This window comes from Uloborus diversus, chromosome 1, assembly GCF_026930045.1.
Source record: "Uloborus diversus isolate 005 chromosome 1, Udiv.v.3.1, whole genome shotgun sequence".
Classification (NCBI taxonomy): Eukaryota; Metazoa; Arthropoda; class Arachnida; order Araneae; family Uloboridae; genus Uloborus; species Uloborus diversus.
The window spans coordinates 176717377-176729443 of NC_072731.1; the positions used below are offsets into that span (position 1 = coordinate 176717377).

General features: G+C 33.5%; 1 protein-coding gene across 1 annotated transcript in view; it reads left to right on the forward strand.

Annotated features, from left to right (window-relative positions):
• The window catches only part of LOC129223280 (peroxisomal acyl-coenzyme A oxidase 3-like), a 62426-nt gene that overhangs the window by 14649 nt on the left and 35710 nt on the right, over positions 1 to 12067 (forward strand). Inside the window, exons 5-9 of the mRNA XM_054857849.1 lie at positions 7152 to 7241; positions 7374 to 7606; positions 8399 to 8495; positions 8907 to 9089; positions 10629 to 10751. Coding sequence (XP_054713824.1) covers positions 7152 to 7241; positions 7374 to 7606; positions 8399 to 8495; positions 8907 to 9089; positions 10629 to 10751 — 726 coding nt within the window. The remainder of the gene's footprint in view (positions 1 to 7151; positions 7242 to 7373; positions 7607 to 8398; positions 8496 to 8906; positions 9090 to 10628; positions 10752 to 12067) is intronic.

A 12067-nucleotide genomic window follows, 5' to 3' on the forward strand; every position in this document is an offset into this window, starting at 1 on the left:
ATCCAATCAACCAAAACGGACCTTTCACAAAAATCCAATCAACCAAAACGGACCTTTCACAAAATCCCGATCAACCAAAACGGACCCTTCACAAAATTCTGATAAACAAAAACGGATCTTTCACAAATTGTTTATTGAAAGAGCAAATCTCAAATTAAAATAATACAGCATATTTCCTGTATAAAAACGATAATGGTTGGAACCTTTTTTAAAGTTAAATTAGAGGAATCAACTTATACAAAATCAGCTAATTTCACAAAAGAAAAAAAAAATCGGCACTCTTGTGATGCTCCTGCAAGCCATAAATAATTACTACAGCCAAATAAATATAATGCCTGTTGTTGGTTTCTTTGAAAGAAATTAACAGCTGAAAGTCAGTTTGGTTTATAATTTTGCTTGTTCCTTTTATGCAGCGGCGGCGTTGTTGTAAACTTCTTTGAAAAAGTGTCAACATTCTCTGAATCGGCGTAGTAAGCACTTTTCTCCCCACTCATGATTTAATAATCAATAAAATACAGCGAAATGAACTTAGAACTGCAAAGGGTAGTAGGGGGGGGGATGTGATCGCTTCAGATAGGGTTACCAAATTCAAATTAATCACCACTTAGCGCCTAGCGGTGCGATGTTAAACTGTTATTTTGGGAGAAAGTTATATGGGTTTGATTTTTCGATGCTAAAAAGGATAATTAACTTAAAATAAACTCTTTTATTTACTGTTTTTTTCTATAGATGCCTACATTTTGAAAAACGAAATCTGTTTACATTCGATATAAGAATCATATTTCATTCTTTTTTCTAGCTAACTTCGCTTTATTTGGATGCAAATAAATGAAAAGGGTTCTTTATTTTTGTAACAAAGCTTATTTCAGGTTTTTAAAGCGGAATTCCATTTTCTTTTATGAGTCAATAATTAAAATACTGAATCGATCGTTTATTTTTTATTTTAATTATTTATTATTATTATTATTTTTGCTTCAACTGTGTCCAGATATTAATGATATGTTTATCATAGGGCTCTAAAATAATTTTATCCAAAATATTTATTTTACAAGCCGTTTTTATACTTTTGATGCCTTCACTTTGAGGATTGCAATCTCTTTGCATCCCCTATGGGAATCTGATTTTTCGCATTTTCGATGTTTAGTACGCTTAGTTAAGAAGTAAACAAATAAAATATTTTTTTTATTTTTGTAAAAATCACGGAATTTATAAGTTTTAAACGAAACTCTGTGCTCTTAAACAGTGTCTTGGGTTAAAAATTTAAATGCTGAACCCCTGACTGAATTTTTTTTTCTTACAGTTGTTTTAAATACTATACAAATAACATTTCTAGTATAATTTAACATGATGTAGAATGGTAGATAAATATTGATACTTGAGGGGTGCCCATCTCCCAGTGAGCGATGCCTATCCCCCCCCCCCAATACTAGAAAAGCACTAAAGAATGATATTCTCAACAGAAAAGAGGGAAAACACTCAACTTTAAGTGTCAATGATGCAGTTTCCACCATCTCAAGAGTCGAAACTTTCGTTTTTGCAAAAAAAAAATAATAATAATAATAATATTTTTTTTTTTTTTGCAAAATTATTTGATTTTTCACAAAAAACGGACCCTGTGAAAAATCCTGGACAGACCCCTGAAATTTGTTCTGCAAGTACTTCAAGCATTGTATACACAAACAACCAACGTGATCTTTTCCACAAATCAGGAGCCCTAAAGCAAAATCATTCCATACAGGAAGGGGTTTTTTTTCTTCATTTTTTAAAACTTCACTGTTGCACATTTCTGTGGAACCTGAACCGGAACTTTTGAGATTCTCCAAAAATATTTTATATGCTTTCTAAAATGCATAGAAAGAGCAAGGGTTTTATAAAAATCTGAACCTAGGTGTCAAACCATGTTTTTTTTTTTTGGTTAATTTTACATGGCATGAAGGAGCAATTAAAATAATGTTATTAAATAAATAAATTATTAAAATAATAAATAAAATGTGTCAAGTCAGGGTAGCATATAATAAAATGCTTCAAAACTTTTTAAATAATTGAAATATTTTCTGGGTGTAAAAGGATTGAAGTCTCAAACAAGACGCGCAATTTTTGGCAATGGACGTGTTTCAATGTTGGTATGTTTCTATAACATACGTTTATGGAGGAAATTGCAGTAGATGAAAACTGATTGGGGAAAATAAGGAAAAGGGGAACCAAAAAAGCTAGAAAAATCAGAATCTTTTCAGATTTAGTATATGAAATTTCTGCAGAAACTGCAGATTTTCTACGAATATCATACAACTCAAGATAGAATTTTGCACAAATTCTGCAGATTTTTTTAAAATTCAAAATAAATCTAAAGTTCCTGCAGATGACTTATCTAATTCAACATTTTCTGTGAGATTTCTGCAGAAAATTTGTCTGAGTTTTTCTTTCATTTAAACACAATTGTTCTCCAGCTTAGGCATCTGTTCTGCAACGTAGGCCGCAAATTTAGTAGCATTCTGCTTTGGGGATAACAACTATTGTAATAATTTTTGCAATAAGTTATAAAAACTGACCAGTTTTTATAACTTTCTATAAAGACTGGTCTTACGCCAATTGTGTATAAATTAAGTAACATACAATGTCTGTATAAAAAGTAATCAGACTGAGCTGTGTTCTAAGAATTTATTGCAGATATTAATACTCACACCTAAAATTCTTCAAAATAAGACCCTTAGCCTAGAACACACTTATCCCAGCGAGTCTTCTAAGCTTCGAAGACTTCTTTGTGGTCTGCTTCCAGAATGTCCTTTAAGTCTTGTACCAGCGCCTTCACAGCCTCCAGAGCTCCATGGTGATGGCCTTTTTGTGATGCTTTCATCTTCGGGAGTAGAAAGAAGTCGGCTGGAGCTAAATAGTGGCTGTAGGTGGGCTGGAGTAGCATAGAGATACTATTATTGACCAGGAAGTTTTAGAATGGGGGGGGGGGGGTTCCAGTATTTCTCAAGTTTTCAGGGATGATGCTGTGAACTCATTTTATCAAGTCCAACTTCATCTGCAATCGTTCTCACACTTAACTGGTGTTCCACATTTACGTATGTTCTGCTAGTTGACAGACAACCTGTTTGAGATTCATCCTTGACGATCTCCTGGCCATCTTTGAAACACTTGTGCCACTGAAACACATGCGCCTTCAACAGAAAATTATCTCCAAACACTTGCTTACACATCTCTGAAGCCTCTGAGACCGATTTACCAAATTCCAAACAAAACTTAATCGCGTAACACTGCTCAAATGTTATCTGGCATTTTGGAACTGGAACCGACGTTTGAAACAGAGGTCCACTATAACGATGATGCTGTCCAAACAAAAACTCCCAGGCGACTGTGGACCGGAGTGAGTCCCACCAGTAACCCTCACCACCGACCTAATCAGTCTCATTACTTTTTATACAGACCCTGTGTATAAGCAAATAATCATGATTTTAAAAGGAAGCTTGTATAGCAGCTCCTTGCCAGTGTAATTATAAAGTTCTGTCCACCCTTCTTTTTTGAGGTATAAGAAGGTAGCTTACTATGTTTCCCCCACATTGTTAAAAAATATCAATGGCATGGGCCACGTAAGCAGTTCTCACTACGCAGGCACTGGATACATAGTAGATCAAAGACATACATGGTAGGATCCAAAAGTAACTGTGTTAAAAAAAATATTTATTGAGCTGATTGGTACAACTGACTAATAGTTTTAAAAATAGGCACCTCCAGCAACAATGCACTTCTGTGGGCGGCTTTTCCAGGAGTCAAAGACATCCTTTAAGCCTTGTTCCAGTATATCTGCAAGGGCTGCCTTGGACGTACTTGGATATCCTTGATGGCGACGATACATTTTCTTTTCAGCGCTGATTTTTAATAGTGAAAGCAAGGAGAAGTTAGGAGGCCACAAGCCCGGACAATAGGAACAGGCACTACAGGAAAGTTGACTCTGACCTTTTCCAGTCGGGACTCTCGGTACAACTTTCGTGCAGACTTTTCGCATGTGAAACTCCTCCATAACAATATGTTGCACTGTTGTCTCTGATAAGTTCAGGGTTTTTGCTACTTGGTAGAGACTCAAAGGCCAGTCCGTGTTCAAAAATTCACACACTCGTTGTACATTCACAGCAATACGGACTGACTATGGGCGTCCAAACTGGAATTCGTCAATCACCACTTCCCGGCTTTACGAAAAGCCTGATGCCACTTTTTTGATTGCGAATAGGACAATCCCAAACGCCTGCTGAAGAATTGCGAACGTTTATAAGGGAAACTGGAGGCACAAAAAATTTGATCATTTTGCATTTCTCTGAGGAACTTTCTATATTGCACGTGTCATGAATCACCATATAGGTGTTACTGTTAAGGCCAATGGTGCCGCTTCGAAACCTGGGAGGCAGCTGACTTGCATTGCGCTGTAAAGCCTACAACATAGACTAATAATAAGAGTAGACCGAGCTTTCTCATTCTTGCTGATGAAGAAAATTGGTTCATAGATGTATCATGTGACTAGTGGAAGGGCTTGGCGAAGACTTTGGCAGCATGGTTGCTAGATGGCAGCATTATCTACAGTTTGGCACTCGACATGTATTTTACGACAATGTGTTTCATTAAAAAAAACTTCCAGGTGCAGAGATTGAACTGTTTTTCTTTTAGTTATGCATTATTTTGACATTAGTAATAGTTTTTGATCAGTTTTCGGTAACTTTTATTTCATTTGGAGCTGTCAGCGTTGGCGTGAACGAAATGGCGTAAACATTTTGCGTTAACGCAAAAATGTACTAATCGGTATCTTAAATTGAAACTGTAGGTAAAAATCTTACCGTTTGCTGATTCTTCTTGGTCGCTTGCATCTGTTATTGCTTAGAGAGTTATTGAAATTGACTAAAGAAAATGCACAATACTATCTAAACGAAAAACTCACTATATTAACAAAATATTTACGACTTAGAATAACAAATTTACAAATCGGACTCCATAAAAGATCATTCTTCCGTGTTCCATAAATTCTATTTATTTTATTTCGCGCTGGCATTGATCGTCTGCTACGATTAACACATGCTATTGCTAGGATATCCACCAGTCACATGGTTTGGTTTATGAGCAGCAAAAGGGTTGCCATAGCTCGGTCTACTCTTATTATTAGTCTATGGCCTACAACCCTCACCACCATTGCTGTCAAGCGGAGCGAGCTGCAGTGTGCGCAGGGGCGGCATTTCAGCATTTCATTTGGGGGGTCGAGTTTCTTAAATATGTATTACCACAGTGCGGTTCCAAACACACATTAGCTAACAGGAAGTGATCATAAAATAGGTTTAATATGAATAAAAATTAGTGTTTAGTAACAATTAAAATTTTGACTCACTTTCTAATAAGTTATCAAACAAATTAATTCGATACTAAAGTTTTTATACCTTTCGGAAAAGTTTCAATGCATGATTTTTAGAATTCGGGAGAGCAGGGAATCGTGTTACCAATCTATCAGTGCCTAGTGTCGTACTGTTTTGTCAGTACATCTAAATAGATTTTTTTTTTGCCCATTGTGCTTCGAAAATAATTCTCTAACCTCCTAAAACATTAAAAAAAAAACCCCTCTCTACTAGCTGAGCTGATTGGAATAGTTAAAAATTAATTGAAGTAACAAAGTTATTGTGTGAAAACACTTTTTATGTCTTGCTCTTCAAAGTCACACAGGAAAGTTCAAAAACTGTGAGGGGCTTAATTTTTCATTTGAAGACCATCTTGGGTCACTCCGAGATTGCATAATTATAGAGCCCAATAAAAAGTATTTGTTGATATGTTTTCTTTATTCAATAATCACATGCATTTTTAAGAAGTTTCTAAGAAAGCATATAATGCATTGAGCAGCTCAAACTTGTTTCTAGCAGAACTTAGCGATAAACGCTCATTAAATAAATATTAACTTAAAAATGAGCATAAAAGTAAATCTAAAATATAAAGGATATTTCTTGTGAAAACCATGTAACCACACCAGTTTGCACGAGCCTCTCACATGGAAATACAATCATTATACTGGGAACACAAGTATGAAATATTTAGTCTGAATGAGGAAATGTCTTCTTTGGTCAAAATTAATATCAGTTTTCTATGTTCTGAAAAGGCCGGAAAATACTTCATGAATTTCTAAGTCATCATCCAAATAACGAAAAACACTTTTTCTAGTCTGGGAACATGTCGAGTTTCATCAGTTACTGAGAACCAGCGAGATTTTTTTTAATGAACATTGATTTCCGACTAACATAAATTGAATTCACCTATTTTCTATTATTCTGCTCAAAACTTTTGGGGGTGCGACCGCCCCCTCTTGACCCCCCTATTTGCCGCCCCTGAGTGTGCGCATGCCTCATTGTAACATGAGGCTCATTACTTTTGGATCATACCATGTAGGTGTGAACCAGAGCTTCAGAAATAGGGGTACTACTGCACGAGGAAGTTTAGTTCACCCAATGAGCTGTAATGTGAAGAGGAAAGAGAACTTCCCATTTTTCAGCTATGAAGCTCGTGGTCGGGATATCATATGAATTATGGCCAAACATTTTGCATAATAAACATGTTGTACAATGGGAAAAGATTGTTTCTTTCGCCATTCCCACTTCAAACAGATGAAAGGTCTGAAACATGCTTGGTAAAAAGCTCAGCCAAATAAAACATGCATTTAGATGGGAAAGAGTGCTTGTTTTTCCATACTGGCTGGGGCAGAAAATGGACCAGCCAGTTCTCTCATCTCTTAATATATTATAGCTCAATGGTTTACACTTACAGAAACACCAGTCCATATCCTTGCCCACAGCAAAATTTCAGGAATTGAGCATCAAAAACCATTTTTAAAGCTTATGAAGCATTCAGTTAGTAAATCTAAAAATGTTTAAAATGTGGCAGTTTTCTATTAGCACTACAGTGCTAGCAGATTAAGAGGAACACACATCTTTTTTTTGGAAAGAGATGGTACTAGTAACCCTGGCAAGTGCTGCTATACATCATGGTTTAAATAAAACTTTTCAATGAAAAGCTACCTAGAACTTGAACATTGCACATGTGTTACTCAAAACTTTAAAATGTCCACTACATACCTTTGCTTCTCTCTGCTTCATGTAAGATTATTCGAATTCGCTTTCAAATTATAGGCTGTGGGTTGCTTTGCACTTACTGAAATGGCTCACGGAACTAATACAAGAGCAATGAAGACTACAGCCACATATGATCCATTATCTCAGGTTAGTAGAATAAAGAAAAAAAAAAACTTTTAAGTTTACAATGTCCTGTGTACGGTGCAACACAATTCATTAAAAAATAAACTTCTAAAAACCTTTTTTGATACTCATGAAACATTATGTATTTTCTTACAGGAATTTATTTTGAATACCCCAAGATTAGAGGCAACCAAAATGTGGATTGGAAACTTAGGACAAAGTGCTACACATGCTGCATTGTATGCGCAGTTATATACACCAGACGGTAATTGTCATGGACTCCATGCCTTCATAGTTCCTATTCGAGATCCCAAGACACATTTACCTTATCCTGGTATCACTGTTGGTGATATGGGTCCAAAATTAGGTCTTCAAGGGATAGATAATGGGTATGATTTTCTGTAATTAATCAAGATATTATGTTTCAAAGACAATTATTTTCAAAGTACTTTTGAAAATAATAGATAAATATGTATGAATAAAAAATAAATCCAATTGTTAATGCAAAGTTTTTTGCACAGTACACTTATACCTTAAGAAGCAACTTCTTCAAATAACTGAAATTACTAAATGAAACAGGGTGTCTCCCAACCTGAGTAACAAACAGGAAAAGTCTGGAAATTTTCAATTTTTGAAAAAAGTCCAAGAAATTTCTGGTTAGGGTTAAAATATTTAAAATTGAAATATCAGTAAGAAAAAACTGATCTGACAATCTTGTAATTATGAGCAATTTGTAAGGTACCAGTGATCAGCTAAATGTAACCCCCCCCCCCAAAAAAGTGTTTATAAAAAGTAAAAAATTGCAGAAATATGCTGTAATTCTTTCAATTTTCTTATGAAATTGTAATTTATACCATGTTACAATTTTCATTCTGATATTTTTATGCATTCAATAGGACAATATTAGCTGTTTAATCAGTCATGGGGCACTTACACATCAACGGGTAACTTGGAAGGGAATTTTACAATTTTTTCATTACATCTGTACCGAAAATTATTGAATTCCATAAAGTTGATTTATATAATTCAATCAATATTTGTATTCAAAAATAAACTACTTTTCATATTTATAGGTATTTCAATAAAAACCTTGATAGGTATTTCATTTCTAATATTCTTGTTTTGCTTTAAATAAATGTTTAATCTTATGTGTTCTGGTAATTTTTCCTTTTAAATTATAGGTTTATGACGTTCCAAAATTATAGAATTCCTCGAGAGAGCCTTTTGAGTAGAACTGGGGATGTAACCCCTGATGGAAGATATATCACTCCTTATAAAGTAAACTTTTTATATATATGAATACAAATGTTTCGAAAATAACTGAAATTTTATTTCGTTAATCTAACTTTATTCTTCTTGGACTTCATTAACCAGTGAGTAAGCCATAAGCTTTGAATCTTTGTACTTTTTTGGAGCACTTCACAATTCACACCAGGTGTGGATCCCGAGAGGGTCATGTAGGACTTTATTTGGTGTTCATAATTTTAGTTGTTGTTATTCAGCATGCCAGATGTTTTTCAGCAATTACTAATCTTATTATAGGTTCAATTTGAATTCCATGTTTGAAGAAAAAAATACTTTGTCCTTCTAAAGTGTTTTTTTTTCTTTCTTACATTTATGTTTTATTTTTAATCAGATAATGTTGCAATTTGCTTATGTTTTAATTACTGTTTTAAACTCATTGTCTAGGACCCTAATAAGAGATTTGGTGCATCATTAGGATCTTTGTCATTGGGAAGAATGGGTATTCTCAGTGTGTCAGTTGCTAATTTACAAATGTGTTTGCCTATTGCTATTCGTTATTCTGCTATTAGGAAACAATTTGGACCCCAAGGAGAAGAGGAAGTTCCTATATTAGAGTATCAACTTCATGTAAGTATCTATTTTAAAATTAAATGTCCAGAAAAGTAATAATCTTTTCAGCTCAGAGTGATAAAGTGTATAAAAAGCTTTTTGGTTTCTTTATAATGTGTAGAACAAAGTTCACTTGCTTTTTGTTGCATAGGCCTACAGGGAGTTCGTGTAAACCTCGTGTAGTACCTGTGTTCGGATATTGATTTATGAAATGAAATTTGAAACTCGAGTTCAATTTTGTTTTTGCTTCAATTACCTTGAAATTTATTTATGATATGTTTATCAAAGAGCTTTCAAATACAATTCTAAAATAATGTTACTTAACTTTTATATGCCAATTTTATACTTTTAATGCCTTCATTTTGAAAACTGTGATCTCTTTGCATCCGCTTTGGGAATATGATTTTTTGCATTTTGGCTGTTTACTATTCTTGGTTAAGAAGAAAACAAATAAAATTTCTGTGTTTTTTTTTTTAATTAAAGTCATTGAATTACAATTTTTTAATGAAATTCAATGCTCTTTAAATGTTAAATACCAAAAATTTAAATACTGAATAGCTGGCAGATTTTTTTAAAAAAAAAATTAATTTAAGTTTTTTAAATCCATACATGACATCTCAACTCAGTGTTTCACTTCTGTGTTAATACTGAGTATATTGCATTAATAGGGACATATTGCATTTAGTTAAAGTATTTTCAATATGTTCTGTAGCAAGTGCAATTCTTGTTACTCTAAAAGTATTTGCAAGGGACAAACAGAAAATATGTTGCAAGAATTAGTATAATACCAGCCCTATTTTTTCTGTAAAACTTTCAAGTGTTTTTCATTAACTCTCAATCCCTCCCTGGCTTACCTAAGTTAAAAACATTGCATGTTATTGCCCAGCTCTGTTTTAGCATCTGTTTATTACTGTCAAGGTGCAAAAACAAAAATTTCATTCATTCAGTGCTCATGCAATTGGTTGTCTCCTGTAAGTCTTCATGTTTAAGACTATTGTCAAGGCAGATCTGCTTTTGAATCTGAATTGAACATGAGTTATACATCGTGCAGCCTTTTGTTTGTATGTATGTTTGATATTCATCAAGCGTAAATTAATCCTGGGATGCGTTTTTAACAAGCTATTATGATTATTCCTTTTTCTAATTTTCTAAATGCTAAGGGACATTTAAAATTTGCATCATGAGTAGGATGGTACTTTAATGCATTATTTATTATTTGTGTCCTGATTTAAAAAAAAAAAAAAAATTAAAAATCCTGATATATTTTCAAAAGCTTGTTCTAGCCCCAAGTTTATTAATCCTGTTCTCATCATTTTTTTCCCTTCAATATTAATGTTATTTTATCAATACTTCATATAATTTAACTCAAAATATACCACTTGTGACCAGTGTTTTAAAACTGAACCATCAACACTCTATTGTGTTAATTTGAATTTTAAGTTGAACACATAGCAGTTACCCCCCCCCCCCAAAAAAAACAACTTTATTATGTAACTAATGTTTTTTTGCTGCAGAAATACATCCACAACATAACAGATCTATTTCTTGATTTTTCAGCAATATCGCCTGTTGCCATATCTTGCTGCCACATACACACTCTATCACTTTGTTTCACGGTTTAATGATGAATTGATAAACATTCAAATGAAAATCATCTTTGGAGAAAAGACATCAGAATTGGTATGTCGAATTATAATTAAATTTATTTTTGATTCAGGTGGTGAAAAAGCATTTTTAAAAATTACAGTAAACTCATGATAACTCGGAAATTGGCTAAAATCTTCGAGTTATTGTAAGTTTGAGTAATGGGAAGTTACCACAGCCTTCTGAAGAGATTGGAACCCAAAGAAAACTTAAAAGATAAAGGACTATTTGAGTTATTGAAAGTTGACTGTATTATGCATTTTGATACACTGTTTTGAAATTCTTGATGATTTCAATCATTATTTTTACAGATGTTCTCATGTTTAGCTTACTTATTCATGCTGAACAATTTTCATCTTTTTTTATCACAAGATATAAAGGTTATAAACCAAGTACATCAGTTTAGTGTACATATGCATGTTTGAGTTTTGATTATTTTTTATATAGTAAAAGAACTCTTTTCTAATTACATCGTAGTGTTGCAAGACAAAACAAGTAACATGAGAACATCTTTAAACTATTTTTAAAGATGTTATCATGTTTAAATTAATTATTCATTCTGATTAATTTACATCATTTTTTATTGCAAGATATGATAGTCAAGCCAAGTACATCAGTTTAATGTACATATGCGTTATGCGTATTTGGGTTTCGATTATTTTTTACACGATAAAAGAATAAAAAGGAGGGCCAGAGGGGATATGATTCAGTTATTTAAATTTATCAAAATGAAAGATGTTAAGGGGTTACATTTTCTCACGGAAAGCAAGACAAAGAGACATTGTTTTAAGCTATTCAAAACTCAGGCTGACCTGAAAATTAGGAAAAATTACTTCTTTAGTAGGGTTGTGGGTACTTGGAACAGCTTACCAGAAGACGTGGTAATGAGCAAGTGGGTAGATAGCTTTAACACTAGAAAGACGGAAGCGGTCATTTTGACCGCAAACGATTTTCAAATGCTCATATTTGCTGCGTTTAATTTTCAAATTCTTTTTCCTTCATTGACTTTTCCTAACTATTTATTAAGATTTTACAACAGTAATTTTTTTCCTTTTAGGATTATTATTATAGTCGCTATAAATGTTTATACCTAGAAAGACTGACTACGGTCATTTTGACCGCTAAGTGAACCTTTTTTTATGCATCCGTTTTCTTCTTTTTTCGCTTATCAGTTGTGTGTACTATGGACTATTGTTAATTGTCAGGGTGAGTAATGTTCTTTTGAGCTTGAGTAGTACCTGTTGGTCAGGTTTAATTCTTTGAACTGTTAGGAAAATGCGAAACACCTGCTGGTTGCATGGTTTCAGTTTTCTGCTATCTGCACAGGGGGCAAAGTTGGGAAAGATAAATTT